The sequence below is a fragment of the Macaca fascicularis genome, chromosome 16, assembly GCF_037993035.2.
Source record: "Macaca fascicularis isolate 582-1 chromosome 16, T2T-MFA8v1.1".
Taxonomy (NCBI): domain Eukaryota; kingdom Metazoa; phylum Chordata; class Mammalia; order Primates; family Cercopithecidae; genus Macaca; species Macaca fascicularis.
Genome location: NC_088390.1, coordinates 82,122,972 through 82,138,532, shown reverse-complemented (window position 1 = coordinate 82,138,532; position 15,561 = coordinate 82,122,972). Strand labels below are relative to the sequence as shown.

At 56.9% G+C, this 15,561-nt stretch overlaps 1 protein-coding gene across 24 annotated transcripts in view; it reads right to left on the bottom strand.

Annotated features, from left to right (window-relative positions):
* The window catches only part of ITGB4 (integrin subunit beta 4), a 38,907-nt gene extending 23,565 nt beyond the window's left edge, over nucleotides 1–15,342 (bottom strand). For 21 of the 24 annotated variants that reach the window (XR_012426168.1, XR_012426169.1, XR_012426170.1 and 18 more), the window contains exons 1-14: nucleotides 15,068–15,342; nucleotides 14,159–14,230; nucleotides 11,909–11,997; nucleotides 9,044–9,126; nucleotides 8,816–8,917; nucleotides 8,466–8,670; nucleotides 7,847–7,943; nucleotides 6,575–6,746; nucleotides 5,248–5,511; nucleotides 4,772–4,861; nucleotides 4,366–4,488; nucleotides 3,762–3,926; nucleotides 3,496–3,572; nucleotides 2,359–2,561 (exon numbers count right to left, since the gene is read on the bottom strand). Coding sequence is in view for 19 of the 24 variants with exons in the window: in XM_045376670.2 (XP_045232605.2) it covers nucleotides 2,359–2,561; nucleotides 3,496–3,572; nucleotides 3,762–3,926; nucleotides 4,366–4,488; nucleotides 4,772–4,861; nucleotides 5,248–5,511; nucleotides 6,575–6,746; nucleotides 7,847–7,943; nucleotides 8,466–8,670; nucleotides 8,816–8,917; nucleotides 9,044–9,126; nucleotides 11,909–11,987 (1,660 nt within the window). In the remaining 5 variants the exon portion in view is untranslated. The remainder of the gene's footprint in view (nucleotides 1–2,358; nucleotides 2,562–3,495; nucleotides 3,573–3,761; nucleotides 3,927–4,365; nucleotides 4,489–4,771; nucleotides 4,862–5,247; nucleotides 5,512–6,574; nucleotides 6,747–7,846; nucleotides 7,944–8,465; nucleotides 8,671–8,815; nucleotides 8,918–9,043; nucleotides 9,127–11,908; nucleotides 11,998–14,158; nucleotides 14,231–15,067) is intronic. The other 3 variants (XM_065532004.1, XM_074020522.1, XM_065532006.1) reach the window with 2 other exon arrangements.
* Nucleotides 15,343–15,561: the final 219 nt, after the last annotated feature.

The window sequence follows — 15,561 nt, the reverse complement described above, 5'->3', positions numbered from 1 at the left end:
GCGGGTGCCTATAGTCCCAGCTACTTGGTAGGCTGAGGTAGGAGAATGGTGTGCGTGAACCTGGGAGGCAGAGCTTGCAGTGAGCGGAGATTGTGCCACTGCACTCCAGCCTGGGCGACAGAGTGAGACTCCATCTCAAAAAAAAAAAAAAAGAAGACCAGGCAAGGTGGCTCACGCCTGTAATCCCAGCACTGGGAAGCTAAGGCAGGCGGATCACAAGGTCAAGAGACTGAGACCATCCTGGCCAACATGGAGGAACCTCATCTCTACTAAAAATACAAAAATTAGCTGGGCGTGGTGGCGCATGTCTGTAGTCCTGGCTACTCAGGAGGCTGAGGGAGGAGAATCGCTTGAACCCGGGAGGCGGAGGTTGCAGTGAGCCAAGACTGCACTCCAGCCTGGTGACAGAGCAAGATTCTGTCTCAAAAAAAAAAAAAAAAAAAGAGAAAAAGAAATAAAACTGTCAGCTGGGCGTGGTGGCTCAAGCCTGTAATCCCAGCACTTTGGGCGAATCATGAGGTCAGGAGATCGAGACCATCCTGGCTAACACAGTGAAACCCCGTCTCTACTAAAAAATATAAAAAAACTAGCTGGGTGAGGTGGCGGGCGCCTGTAGTCCCAGCTACTCGGGAGGCTAAGGCAGGAGAATGGCATAAACCCGGGAGGCGGAGCTTGTAGTGAGCTGAGATCCGGCCACTGCACTCCAGCCTGGGTGATAGAGCAAGATTCCATCTCAAAAAAAAAAAAAAAAAAAAAAAAGACCAGCCTGGCCAACATGGTGAAACCCTGTTTCCACTAAAAATACAAAAATTAGCTGGGTGTGGTGGCAGGCCCCTATAATCCCAGCTACTTGGGAGGCAGAGGCAGAAGAATTGCTTGAACCTGGGAGGCAGAGGTTGCAGTGAGCTGAGATCATGCCACTGCACTCCAGCCTGGGTGACAGAACAAGACTCCATCTCAAAAATAAATAAATAAATAAAATTGCCATTATTTGCAAGTATCAGGAACATGTCACAAAGTATGCAGAAGAATCTACAGATAAATTATTAGGTTCCATAAGTGTGTTTAGCAAGGTGGCTGGATACAAGGTTAATATACAAATAGTTAGAAAATGAAATTAAAACCTCCAGTGACTCCCTTTTGTCCAAAGGATGAAATCCTGCTCTGAACTAGAACTGAAGCCCTTTGTACTCTGGCCCTGCCTCCTTCCCCAGAGGCACCTTCCTCCCTTCTTCTCTCATACTTCCCTCTGTGCCACTTGTCTGCCTTTTTCCAGTGGTGCCCAGTTTTCTCTTCTGTTTCTCTGAGCACACTCAGGAACAGACAGTTGAAGAGAATAAAAGGTGAACAAAAGCAAGAACAGAAGAAAGAGTAGAAAAGCAGGGGCTTGGAAAGTATACAGTGAGGGCTTCATAAGTATTTGATGAGTAGATTTTCATTCATCTTCCTCCATTCAACTACCAATCCTTCCACATGCCGCCGTATCTGAGTTCTGTGACCCTGCCTAGATCTGATGTTCCTGGCCAGACTGTGTGCCTATGGCCTGGACCCATGGGAATACAGAGGAAGCTCCAGGCCCTCCAGCTAGAAATTTAGCATCTTTGGACTGGGTGCAGTGGCTCACGCCTGTAATCCCAGCACTTTGGGAGGCTGATGTGGGCAGATCACCTGAGGCCAGGAGTTCAAGACCAGCCTGGCCAACATGGTGAAACCCTGTCTCTACTAAAAATACAAAATTAGCTGGGCATGGTGGTGCATGCCTATTGTCCCAGCTACTAGGGAGGCTGAGGTAGGAGAATTGCCTGAACTGGGGAGGCGGAGGTTGCAGTGAGCCAAGATTGTACTATTGTACTCCAGTCTGGATGACAAGAGCAAAGCTCTGTCCCAAAACAACAACAAACACACACACACACACACACACACACACACACACACACACACACACACACACACAAATTTAGCATCTTTGGAGAGAGGAAAGATCATAATGCCATATATCTGCCAGCCATTGGAGGACTGAGCTGGGGGCACCCACTCTAATGAGCTAGGGGTGTGGAGAAGGGGGGTGGGCATAGAACTGAACTGCCAGAGAGAACCTCAGGGGAGTTGGACTCTTAAAACCAGGGGAAATTCCTGCCAGCAGTGGCCTTGGGCATGGACGTTGCAGATAAGGGAAGTGAAGCCCAGGTTGGGGCAGGACTCGGGGGCAGCCCTCAGGGCATCCAGAGTGGGCTGGGCCTGAACTTGGGGATTCTGATTCCAAGCCTGGCTCTCCCAACCCGGGTCATGACGGGAAGGTCATGCTCGCTGTCCACCACCTACCCCACCATCAGCATTGGCCGCAGCTGTTGTGCTCACCATTGCAGAGGAACCCAGAAGTGCGGGGACACTGGAAGTTGTCATACTCGCAGAACTGACCCTCGTAGCGGCCTTCGCCGTAGCACACACAGTGCCCGCACTGGCACTCCCCACGGCCCGAGCATGGCTTGTCCTCACCCTCCCGCAGGCAGGGCTGAATGTCACTCAGAGAGCCGGTGGAGCAGTTGCAGGTCTGGCCACTCCTGAAGGAGGAACTGGTCACTTCCCCGAAACAGCCCAGAAGGAAAGCTGGGGCTTTTACTGTCCCATTTTATTTTATTTTATTTATTTATTTTTTATTTCGAGACAGAGTTTTGCTCTTCTCACCCAGGCTGGAGTGCAGTGGCATGATCTCAGCTCACTGCAACCTTTGCCTCCCGGGCTCAAGCAATTCTGCCTCAGCCTCCCAAGTAGCTGGGATTACAGGCATGCACCACCAAACCCAGCTAATTTTTTGTATTTTTAGTAGAAATGGGGTTTCACCATGTTGGCCAGGCTGGTCTTGAACTCCTGACCTCAGGTGATCCACCCACCTCGGCCTCCCAAAGTGCTGGGATTACAGGCGTGAGCCACCTTGCCTGGCCTGCTGTCCCATTTTACAGATGAGGAAGCTGAGGCAGCTCCTAGTCATGCAGACAGAAGTGGCTGAGCTGAGACCTAAACCCCGGTGCCCTGTCATGTCATCCCTTCCAGTGTCCTTTCCTCATTGCTCTGCCTCAAGTGGTGACAAGCTCGTCCAGTGTCGTGAAGCTAAAGTCCTTACTGCCATGTGTTTATGAGCTCTCTTCTGATCAGGCAATATGACACAGGACTCAGAATACCAAAGGCACGGAGCGAAAAGGAAGTCTCCCTCCTGTGCCTGTTCCCCAATATCCAGACTCCAGCCCCAGCAGCCACCCCCGTCTCAATCCTTGCATCTCTTTCTAGAGACAGCCCCATATATCTCTCTATTTGAAAGTGCTTTGAGCTGGGTTTGACCAACAACTGGGTGTGCCCCACCCTTAGCCATTTCTTTGATTGCTGCCCCACCCCCGGCCAGGTGTACAAGGTGCACCCAGGGTGAGGTCCCTGCAGGAGCCCAGCCTTCCCATCAGGGGCCACTGGTGTCCTCAATGCCCACCTCTCTTCCCCACTCACCAGCCCTCACTGCACACACACTGTCCACACATGAAGTCTCCATTGAAGTTGCAGCGAGCTGACCGCACCTCTTTTTGCTGGAATGAGAAAGACCGTGGTGGGGTGTGTTGGGGGCGCAGGACCGGGACCACTGGACACTTCTGCTGCCCTGTGTGCCTCAGGACATCCCACAAGGGAGATGGGGCACAGGAGTCCCGCTTCATTCCTCGGGCCCCCAGGGTGCTTGGCTCAGCTCTCCCCTCCCGCCCAGCGGGGCTGCGTCATACCAGCTCGCAGGGGCACACATCACAGATGATGCCCGCGTCCATCTTGAGGCCATCAGAGAAGGAAGGTTTCAGATGGATGTTGCCCTTCTGGTCCTCCTTCGGCAGCTGGCACACGTGCGTCCCATCCACGTGCTCAATGGCCCGCAGCTGCACCTGGTATATGCCCTGCAGGGGCCCCGTGGTCAGCCAAGGCAGGCCCAGCCCCAAGGACCAGAGGGCCACTGATGCCTGAAGGCCCTCAATCACCAAGTTCCTAGATGTCTGGATCCCTGATACGAGCTCCTGCTCACCTCCCTCAGGGCTGAAAACTCCCTCCTTCCCAGCCAGTCACAATCACAGCGACAATGACAGTGGCCAGGGCCTCTGGGCTTCGTGACACTAACCCATTTACTGCCCCAGCAAGCCTCGGGGCTCGACGCTCGCCTGCCGAGGAAGCCAACAAGCAGAGGAGCATGCCAGGCTCATCCAAGCGGCCAGGCCCAGGGATCTGCACCCAGGCCTGCCCGACTCCAGGGACCGCGCTCTTGACTGCTCTTTTAGACGATTCCACTCCGTGCGGGGCGCTATGCCTGTCCCCCACCCCGCTACCCCCACGGAGGCGTACCACTTCCCCCCGCTGGATCTGAAAGGACCCAGTCTTCATCTTCTGGAACATCTTGGAGGTGACCTCTGTCCGAAAGCCTCGGGGGCTGTCTAGGGCCCGGATGTCCAGGTTGGAGCGGATTCGCTAAAGGAGGAAGGAGGTTGGTCAGTGCTCTGTGGGGGGCCTGGCTGTGCTCCACCCCAACCCCCAAGTGCGACTGGCATCATGTGGGGTGCTACAGAGCCTGCAGCAGCCAGGGCCAGGCCCAGGTGGCCCCTCAGGGCTTCAGGGATAACCAGAGACCCTTCCTCACTGGCCTGTCCCAGACCCCTTTTGCAACCATGACCCAAGACACCTCTTGCCCACCCTGTCCACCTCCTGCCCTGCCCCAGAAGGGCTCAGACTCTGGAGCCCGAGCTGCCCTCACATTGAAGGCCTCCTCCAGCAGCTCCACGATGTTGGACGAGTCCTCCTGCAGCACCCCCAGCGAGGAGACAGGGAAATAGGTGTGAAGCTTCTGTGGGAGAGAAGGCCAGGCTAAGCATCTCCATGAATCTGAATAGCTCTAGGATTCTTCGTACTTTGAGGATGGGGAAACTGAGGCCTAGAACCTGCTGTGGTGTTGCAGAGCCTGCCCTGTTAGCCCCCACCTGCCTGGGAGTTGGGGTGGAGGATGGACACATGACTTCCCCTTCCCACCAGGGCCCACTTTTGGTGGGGTCTAAAAGCTTTGGGAAAGGAAAAAGGAAAAAAGGGAGAGAGGGAGGAGGGGAGGGAGGGAGGGAGGAAGGGAGGGAGGGAGGGAGGGAGGAAGGGAGGAAGGGAGGAAGGGAGAGGTGTCTGAGAAGCTCCATGGACCCCCTGCCTTGACCACCTCCCGCCCGTGGAGCCCGGGCCCCGCACCTCGTAGTAGCTGTAGGAGTAGTTGGTGACAGCAAAGATAGGGATGATGTTGTGCTTTGCGAGCAGGCGCACCAGGGTGGGCACCGACGGGTAGTCCTGTGTCCTGTACTGGGTGTAGGTGCCCGTGGCGTCCAGGTGGCACCGTTCATCGTTGCGGCTCATGATGCCAGCCAGCACATTGGCACCGTCAGCCTCATAGTGGAAGGCCGACTCGGTGGAGAAGACCAGCAGGTGGGTGCTGTCCGGGCGCCAGCCAATGTCCCTCTGGGGAAGGCAAGGCAAGGTGTGCCCACTCAGCAGGCTGCCTGCTGACACGCGTCACGGCGTTGCGTAGGACGGGGAACGCAGGTCCCAACATGGGGCTGGGCTTAAGCCACTGGATTCACAGCAAGTACCCTCATGAAAGATGCATGTGATGGCACATGACTGAGTGACAACGCTGAGAAACAGGAGCCGAGGATGCGGCCCCCCAAGGAGCTGGGGCCACAGGTGTGCATCACATCCAGCTAATTTTGGTGTTTTCTACAGAGACAGGGTCTTGCCATGTTGCCCAGGCTGCTCTCAAACCCTGGACTTAAGCAATCCACTCACCTCAGCCTCCCAAAGTACTGGGATTACAGGTGTGATCCTTGCTTTTTGTTTTCTGACGTAAGTAATATGAGTATGTTATTTTAAAAATGAACGGCCGGGCGCGGTGGCTCAAGCCTGTAATCCCAGCACTTTGGGAGGCCGAGGCGGGCGGATCACAAGGTCAGGAGATCGAGACCACAGTGAAACCCCATCTCTACTAAAAATACAAAAAATTAGCCGGGCGCGGTGGCGGGCGCCTGTAGTCCCAGCTACTCAGGAGGCTGAGGCAGGAGAATGGCGGGAACCCGGGAGGCGGAGCTTGCAGTGAGCCGAGATCGCGCCACTGCACTCCAGCCTGGGCAACAGCGTGAGACTCCGTCTCAAAAAAAAAAAAAGGAACAAATGGATGTACATATCAAAGGTAATGGCTTCTTTGGATGCCCAGAACAGGCGGAGACTGGGCAGCTGGTGGGTTCAGGGTACTAAAGATTCCAGAACCCTAAAGCCCAGTTGATACAAAACCAGGCTGTGACTGCTCAGGCCAGGGGACTGTGGCTCCCGGCACATCTGAACTCAGATTATAACTGAGACCTACTCACAGAGTCTGAGCTTGTCTTAGGGCAAAGGGGTTGCAGGCTCCCAGGCTTTCCGCAGGGCCAGTGAGCCTGGCGCCAGAGCAGGCCAGGGGGCAGCTCAGGCCCTTGCCCAGAAGTGCTCGCCCCTGACCTGGGCTGGCAACGCCCTTCCCAGTGCCCACCGTGCACACGGCCGTCTGCAGGATGGCATCGAAGCCGCCCTCAGGAGCATCCAGGTTGCCTGAGATCCTCTCCCCCTGCAGTTTATTCCGGAACTCATCCACATCTTCTGTCAGGCTGATGACGTTCTTGAAGGAGAAGGGGGGGTCACTGTTGGGCCAGGGCTCCTTCAGCCTGGGCAGAGGTGGGAGGGACAGAGAGTGTCACAGGGGGAAGACACTGCAGACCGCAGTGCCCCCAGCTCGTTTCAACTAGAAGGAAAATTTATTTTTTATTTTATTCTATTTTTTGAGACCAAGTCTTGCTTTATCGCCCAGGCTGGAGTGCAGTATGCACGATCTCAGCTCACTACAACCTCTGCCTCCTGGGTTCAAGCGATTCTCCTGTCTCAGCCTCCTGAGTAGCTGGGATTATAGGCGTGCCCCACCACGCCCAGTTAATTTTTTTTTTTTTTTTTTTTTTTGAGACAGAGTCTTGCTCTGTCACCCAGGCTGGAGTGCAGTGGCCAGATCTCAGCTCACTGCAAGCTCCGCCTCCCAGGTTCACGCCATTCTCCTGCCTCAGCCTCCCGAGTAGCTGGGACTACAGGCACCCGCCACCTCACCCGGCTAGTTTTTTGTATTTTTTAGTAGAGACGGGGTTTCACCGTGTTAGCCAGGATGGTCTCGATCTCCTGACCTCGTGATCCGCCCATCTCGGCCTCCCAAAGTGCTGGGATTACAGGCTTGAGCCACCGCGCCCGGCCAGTTAATTTTTTTTTTTTTTGGAGACGGAGTCTCGCTCTGTCACCCAGGCTGGAATGCAGTGGTGCGATCCTGGCTCGCTGCAAGCTCCGCCTCCCGGGTTCACACCATTCTCCTGCCTCAGCCTCCTGAGTAGCTGGGACTACAGGCACCCGCCACCACGCCTGGCTAATTTTTTGGTATTTTTAGTAGAGACGGGGTTTCACCATGTTAGCTAGGATGGTCTCGATCTCCTGACCTCATGATCCGCCCGCCTTGGCCTCCCAAAATTCTGGGATTACAGGCGTGAGCCACCGTGCCCAGCTGATTTTTGTTTTTTTTAATAGAGACAGGGTTTTGCCATGTTGCCCAGGCTGGTCTTGAACTTCTGACCTCAGCTGATCTGCCCACCCTGGCCTCCCAAAGTGCTGGGATTACAGGTGTGAGCCACCATGCCAGGCCGTAGAAGAATTTTAAGTTGTGGATGAAAGAGGAGTGGGGATCACATGGCCTGGACCCTTGCCCACCCATGGGGCGGACCCAATCACTTACTTCTCAGGCCTCATGTCTGTCTGCGGGACGCTGACTTTGTCCACAAACTTGCCAAATCCAATAGTGTAGTCACTGGTGAGCTGGCTCAGGACCTGAGCTGGATGTCAACAAGACAGAGAGGGGATAGCTGAGCCCTGATGCCCGGCATAAACATGGGCTCCCCCACCAAAGGCTGGCTCAGAAGGGAGGAAGAGGGAAGTTAACACTTTGCATGCTGGACAAAGGTTCATGCTCACAACATCGTCTGTTCCTATTTACGGATGAGGGAAATGGGCCTGGGGGTCTGGAGTTACACACACGGCAAGGGCAGGGTGGCTGGGAATGCAACCCAGCTCTGAGGAGCAGAAGCTTCCCCACAGCCTCTTGGCAGGGGTACCCTCCTTGTCAGGGCCAGATGGCTCCACTGCCTGCTTGCCCTGGGCCTTCTCAGAAGTCCCCAGTGGTGAATAGGGTCTGGCTGAGATTATTCCCCTGAGAATGGAAGGGAAGGTTTTGGGGGGCTCAAATGTCCTGTGTTTCCTTCTGGGTGGGTACAGCTGTCCTGAGTCCTGGCCTCCCAAGCAGACGCCCACCCTGTCCCCCTCCTGTCCTGCTGTCCTCCACTCTGGCCCTGCTGTACCCAAGTTCTGCCCCATCTTCTTGAGGTTGTCCAGATCATCGGACATGGAGTTGGAGAAGTCCATGAGGATGTACAGGTCCACGGGGCTCTCCCGGGGCTCAAACACCTCCAGCTCAAAGTGCCGCTCCTCACCGGGCCGCAGCCGGACCCGCAGGCCCTGGGGGGACATCTGGCTGCGCCGCAGGGTGGTGTCAATCTGGGTCTCCTGCAGCCAGTGGAAGGGGACAGCTGGCTGGAGGGTCACTCCAGAGGCCCGATGGGGGCCCAGCCCAGCCAAGGGGCACTATACACCCCCATAAATAGCCAGGCTGAGCATGGGGAGCCCCCACCCCAGTCCCCCCACCAGGCACCTCTGTAATCTGGAAGCTGCTCTCCATGACCACGATGCTCTCGCGCTGACAGCCTGCGGCCAGCAGCTCCGCCTGGGTGTTGCAGCGCCGGTCCCTGAACATCTGGCCAGAAGGACAGAGGGTCAGTGGGGGCAGCACCCATTCCCTGGCTGCCCCAACCCCAGATTCATTTCCACCAGCTATTCCTGACCCTTGCCCGTTCCACACCGACCCAGGCCAGGTCCTCACCTCGTCCGTGCAGTAGGCGCAGTCCTTATCCACACGGACACACTCCGTGCAGCTCTTCACTGGGGCCTTCTTGCAGCGGTTTGCTGGGGGGCGGAGGTGGGCACATGAATGGGGAGGCACTCAGCAAAGGCAAGCACTTTCCCACCTGCACCCTCACCTGGAGAGGTGGGGATTCCCTCGCTATGTTATTTATGTATTTGTGTATTTATGTATTTATTTATTATTATTTTTTTGAGACGGAGTCTTACTGTGTCACCCAGGCTGGAGTGCAGTGGCGCAATCTCGGCTCATTGCAAGCTCCACCTCCCGGGTTCATGCCATTCTCCCACCTCAGCCTCTGGAGTAGCTGGGACTACAGGTGCCCACCACCACACCCAGCTAATTTTTTGTATTTTTAGTAGAGATGGGGTTTCACCGTGTTAGCCAGGATGGTCTCGATCTCCTGACCTTGTGAGCTGCCCGCCTCAGCCTCCCAAAGTGCTGGGATTACAGGCGGGAGCCACCGTGCCTGGCCTTACGTATTTATTTTGGTTTGTTGTTGTTGTATTTTTATTTTTTTTACTTTTTTTTCAGACAGAGTCTTGCTATGTTGCCCAGGCTGGAATGCAGTGGTGTGATCTCAGCTCACTGAAACCCCCGCCTCCCAGGTTCAAGTGATTCTCCTGCCTCAGCCTCCCAAGTAGCTGGGATAATAGGTGGGCACCACCATGCCTGGCTAATTTTTGTATTTTTAGTAGAGATGGGGTTTCACTATGTTGGCCAGGCTGGTCTCGAACTCCTGACCTCAAATGATCTGCCTGCCTCAGCCTCCCAAAGTGCTGGGATTACAGGTGTGAGCCACTGTGCCCAGTCTGCATTTCAATTTTATTTAGTTTTGAGATACGGTCTTGCTGTGTCACCCAGGCTGGAGTGCAGTGGCATGACCATAGCTCACTGCAGTCTCGACATCCTGGGCTCAGGCAATCCTCCCACTTCAGTCTCCCAAGTAGCCCAGCTAATTTTTTATTTTTTGTAGAGACAGGGGCTCCCTGTGTTGCTCAGGATGGCCTCAAATTCCTGGGTTCAGTCAATCCTCCCACCTTGGCCTCCCAAAGTGCTGGGAATTATAGGTGTGAGCCACTGCACCCAGCCCTTCCCTATTTTACAGAGGCTAGGGTGTGTGGTCTACCCCAGGTAGCACAGCTAAAAACAAGCTGTGGTTTCAAACCTGGGACTTCCCACTCAAGCCAGAAGGACAGAAGGTGGGGACTGAGTCAGTGGCACTGGCACATTCAGTGTTGGCACACCCTGGCCAGCCCCTGGCCTGCTGCCTCCTCAGGTCCAGCAGGCGTTCCTCAGCCTTCCCCATTACCTTTGATGAGCTGCATCTAGCACTGGGCCCTTTCCAAGTACCTCCTCCATCACAGCTTGTGCTTTAGAGCAAGACCACTGCCACACGGCCTGTCTGTCCTCTGAGCCTCCTCTAGGGTGAAGGGAACGATGTCTTGTTTATCATGGTAGCCCTAGCACCCAGCACACCCGGCACACAGTGGGTCCTCAGTAACGAATGAAGTAAAACTCTAGATTGCCCCATTGACTCTGCTCAGTTAAAAATCACAGTGAGGACCTACTGTGTGCACCCGGTGTACACAGTAAGAGGTCTCCTAGGTTTCAGGCAATGGTGTGCTGGTCAGTGTTTAACAATAGCTCTGGTGGCTGGTGAGGTGGCTCACACCTGTAATCCCAGCACTTTGGGAGGCTGAGGTAGGAAGATTACTGAAGCTCAGGAGTTTGAGACCAGCCTGGGTAACACAGTGAGACTGTCTCTACAAAAAAAAAATTGTTTTTAATTAGCCAAGCATGGTGGTGCACGCCTGTGGTCCTAGCTACTCGGGAGGCTGAGGTGGGAGGATTGCTTGAGCCTGGGAAGTTGAGGCTGCAGTGAGCCATGATGGCATTACTGCACTCCACCGGGATGACAGAGTGAGAGCATGTTTCTACATATACATTGAGTTAAATAAATAATAAATAAATAAATAACAACGGCTCTGGTCTCTGGTGCTTGACCTATAGCGTTTGCCAATTTCTGTGGTGTAAACATTTCTGTCATGGTCTATTTCTTTTTTTTTTTTTTTTTTTTTTTTTTGAGACGGAGTCTCGCTCTGTCGCCGGGGCTGGAGCGCAGTGGCCGGATCTCAGCTCACTGCAAGCTCCGCCTCCCGGGTTTACGCCATTCTCCTGCCTCAGCCTCCTGTGTAGCTGGGACTACAGGCGCCCGCCACCTCGCCCGGCTAGTTTTTTTGTATTTTTTTAGTAGAGACGGGGTTTCACCGTGTTCGCCAGGATGGTCTCGATCTCCTGACCTTGTGATCCGCCCGTCTCGGCCTCCCAAAGTGCTGGGATTACAGGCTTGAGCCACCGCGCCCGGCCTATGGTCTATTTCAAGCCACCAGCAGGACCCCCTCTGACAGACAAAATTCAAGTGGTAGGAGCTGGCTCCAGTGATTTGTCCACTAGTGACACTCAGAGAGCAGGTGACACGTCAGCAGTCCCTCTCTTCTCCAAATTCCTATAACCCTCTCGACTCTACCTCTGAGGCCTCAGTGCATCCTCTGGGTGCCTCAGTCCTGGGTGGGCATCTGCTGTCTCCTCTAGACACAGCCTCCTTCCCTCCTATTCTCAGGCCCTGTGGCCAGTGCTCAAGATTCTCTAGGCTGAAGAGCTTGGAGCCTCAAGTTTTCCTGAGGTGAGCAGTGCTCTGAAGGTGGGCAGTGGTCAGTTGCTGAATGGCCAAGAGTGTTTAGGTGAGACCCTGTGAGAACCTGTGCAAGGGCAATGCCTGCCCAAGGTATGCCAGGAAGGGGCTGCAGGGCAACGTGGACTCACCCAAGGTCCCAGAGAGGCTGATGCTGATCAAGGCTGCCAGTAGCAGCCTGGCCCATGGGCTGGGGCGTGGCCCTGCCATCCTCTTCCTCCTGCAGAACAGCAACAATTGACACATGAGGCCTCAACAGCCATGGTCGGTGCCTTCAGCTCCCTCTCACTGCACAGCTGTGGGAACTGAGGCTCTGAGCGCCGGTGATGGGACCAAGGGCCCCCAGCTGCGAGAGGTAGGGCCCTGGGCCTCTGACTCCTGCCTTTTCCACTGCCTTGTTCCGTGCCATCTCTGCAGTGGCCGGATGCCCTGCCCAGGGAGGCCCCCTCCAGCCCTCAAGGACTTTGGTTTGCAAGTTTGTGCCAGCGCTGGGCCTGTCAGCGCTGGGCTCCCTGAGGGCAGATCCGAGTTTATTCTTCTTTGCCTTTTAGCTCCCAGTGGGCCTGGGTCAGGCTTGGCCATGACAAGCCCCAGTGAGGGCTCACCCTGAGAGGCGGCCACGGTTCTGCCTCCTGCTCCTTTTGTCCTGGCCCACTTACCCTTTGGTGAGGGTGGCACAGCTGGGAGGAGAGGGGCCCCTCCCAATATCTGGGGCCTGGGGCTGGGCCACAGCTGCGCGCAGTAGCTTACTGCACCGGGTTGGGTTCTGCGGTGACTGCCCGGCCCATCAGGGTGGGGTCTGAATCCTCTGCCCTACCCTGTACCTCTGCCTGCCCCAGAGTTAAGTTTTCGGGGCCCCTGAGCTGTTCACACTTTCACAAGTTAGCCCAGAGTGAGACACACACACACACACACACACACTGTGGCTCGCCCCGAGGCATCCCCGGCGGCTGTGGGTTCAGTATTAAACCATCCCAAGTCCTCAGCAGATTTCAGGGCAGGCCTGGGCATCCCTGAGGCCCTCTAAGAGATGCTCAGCCTGAAGCCTGGACAAGAAAAGAGGCTGGCAGCAGAGCCACCCAGGCCTGCAGGGCCGGGGCAAAGGTGAGCACCTTGCCTCTTTCTCTAGGGCCAGGTCTCCCAGGGGCCCAAGCCTCTGCCCTGCCCACTGGCCCTCCCCATTGAATCCTTTCTCAGCCTGGCTTCTGGGGCACTGGCCGCCCCAGGGTCTGGGGGCTGCAGTCCCCGAGTTGCTGGAGAAGACTTTCTCAGGCCAAGGGCAGGAGGGTGTAGCCTGCCTCTAAGGTGTGCAGCCTGGAGGAGGCCTCAGCAGTGACAACACAGGTAGGGCAGTTGTGGCACAGGGGCCAGGAGGCAGCCCTGAGCCAGCAGGGAAAGGCTGGGGACAGCAGGGTTCCTAGAGGGAAATGACTTCCTTGCGGCCTCGGGGTGTAGGCGCCACACCCACATGCTACACAATACAGGCTGCAGGCTCAGGCCTCCCAGGCATCATTACACAGGCAGGTACAGGCCCGGAGAGCTGAGCCCAGCTCTTCCTCCCACTGCCCCGGCCACACCCCCGCAGGCAGTGCTGATTCGCACACCCTGACCGCCACATGTGCCCAGGGCTTCACGGAGGTGACTGCTCAGCACAGGAGCCCGGTGGGGAGACGCTTACATTCTGCCCGTTTCCCAGATGAGAGACCAGGCACAGAAGGCTGTGGAGCTTCCCCATCCCACGGCCCGCACTGGGAGGGCCAGGATAGGGCCCTGCTCTGCAGGCCCTGCCTTCAACCTCCATGGCAGCCTCCATGCAGAGGCTACAAAATGGCAGTTAGAGGGTTGGCGAGGCACCCAAGAGTGTTTGACTTGACTTAACTTGTTTAGAAAGTTTTAAAAGTAGGAGCCAATGTTAGAAACAACGAGATTTCCCATAAAAGTCAGGAATTCGTGTTTATCATTAGATGCGTCATAATGGGCTGGGCCCAGTGCTCAGGACACCCACTCTCCAGGCGGCCCGGACCCCACCAGGCTGCCCCAACTGTATGTGCCAGCAGTTCCCTGGAGTGTGTGACTGCCACCCTGAATGCCATCACACTGCAGCACAGGCAGCTTCCCACACACAGGGACACACACACATACAGGCCATGTCCACCCACCCACGGGCTCAGAGCTCCCCTGGCCCCCCATCCCAATCCCTGGGGACCCCTCTGGGCACATCTGCTCCTGCCCACCATCCCCTCTCACTGTCACATCTCCTTCCCTCAGGGACCCAGGCCAGTCCCTCGCCCCCCAGAGGCAGCTGGCCAGAAGTCTGGGGACCCTAGGCCCTTGGCTGCTGTGTCATCCCCGAGAAATCAGGGTCGAGTAGACAGACATACCTCCCCTGCTGTCCCTCCTGCTGTCCTTCCCTCGGTCCCCAGGATGGAGACTCCAAGCCTTCACTGCCAGCTCTGTTGGAGACAGCAACAACCATGCCACCTGTGCCTGGTCCTTGTCCTCAGGGTGTGGCAAGGCCATGGGGTGGAGGAGGAGCCCTGTCCCTGCCCCTGGGAGTCACTAGGAGCCCCAGAGCCCCAATTCCAGCCAGAGGGCCACCCCAGAGGCCGAGCCGTGGGAAAAAGGGCCGATGCTGCAGGAGGTGGCAGTGTTGGGCACAGCCCCAGGGCTGGTGGGTGAGGCCAGTAGAGCTTCCTGAAGGAAGGCGCCTAGGGCTGACTTTGGAAGGAAGGCAGGCCTGTGCCTGGCCAAGAGAAAAGGAAAATCAGGGACTCCCCAGCCCCAGATGGACTGTGGCACCGCACAGAGCAGGCCCTGCCTGGAGCCGGGAGGGCATCTGCCTCTCAGGGTGGCTTTTAAAAGTAGCAGTCAATGTTAGAAACAAGGAAACTTCACATAAAAGTCAGGAATGTGGGTTTATCATTAGATGCGCCATGATGGGCTGGGCCCATCGCTCAGGGTAGCTTCTCCTCCACCTTCTTTGCAAACCCCAGAGGGACCCAGCCCCAGAGGCCTGCCAGTCACTGACCTCTGCCCACTTCTCCCGCAGGCGCACCCAAGGCGCTCCTCTGGCCTGGAGGTCTGATGGGCACCACCCTTCTCTAGCTGCCCTGCCCCTCAGCTCCCAGTTGCCCCCGGCACACTCCAGGGAGGCTGGACCCCTGTCCTGGGCAGCGTGGACGAAGGGACCCGGGCCTGCCAGCCTTCAGGGAGGGGAAGGGGAGATAAAAGCCACCTGCCCTGCCCGACTAGCTCCCCTGCGCGGCTGCTCAGCTGGCGCGGACACTCACCCTCTCCCGGTCAGCCTCGGCTGCTGTCGTGCGTCCGTCCTGGACCTGCCTCGGAGTGGACTCGCTCCCTCTGCGCCTGGGCTGCCGCTAGGAGATGGGGCTGCAGCGCGCGGGCGAGCCGGGACGGTCCGAGGGCGGGCACGGGGGTTGGGGGGGAGGACGGGGCGGGCAGCACTTTATGGGGCGGGCGCGCAGGTAGGAAGGAGGCGCTGGTGAGTCAGGCGGGCCGCATTCCTTCGCGCGGCGCGCACCTGTCGGGGCAGGAGCTGGGTGCCGCCGTTGCCGGGTCCGCCCCCCGGAAAGGGCTGCGGCTCCCGCGGCGCCCGCCCAGCGCTCCGATCGGCCAGCGGCGGGGGCCGGGGGAGGAGCCACCGCTCTCCCTCTGCCTCCAGTTTGGTCCCGAGCTCGGGGCCCCTTCACCCTTCCAGGCTCCGGGCTCCAGGCTCGGGTGCACGGGATGCCCCGGGCTGGAGGCGGCCTCTTAGCCTCCCGCC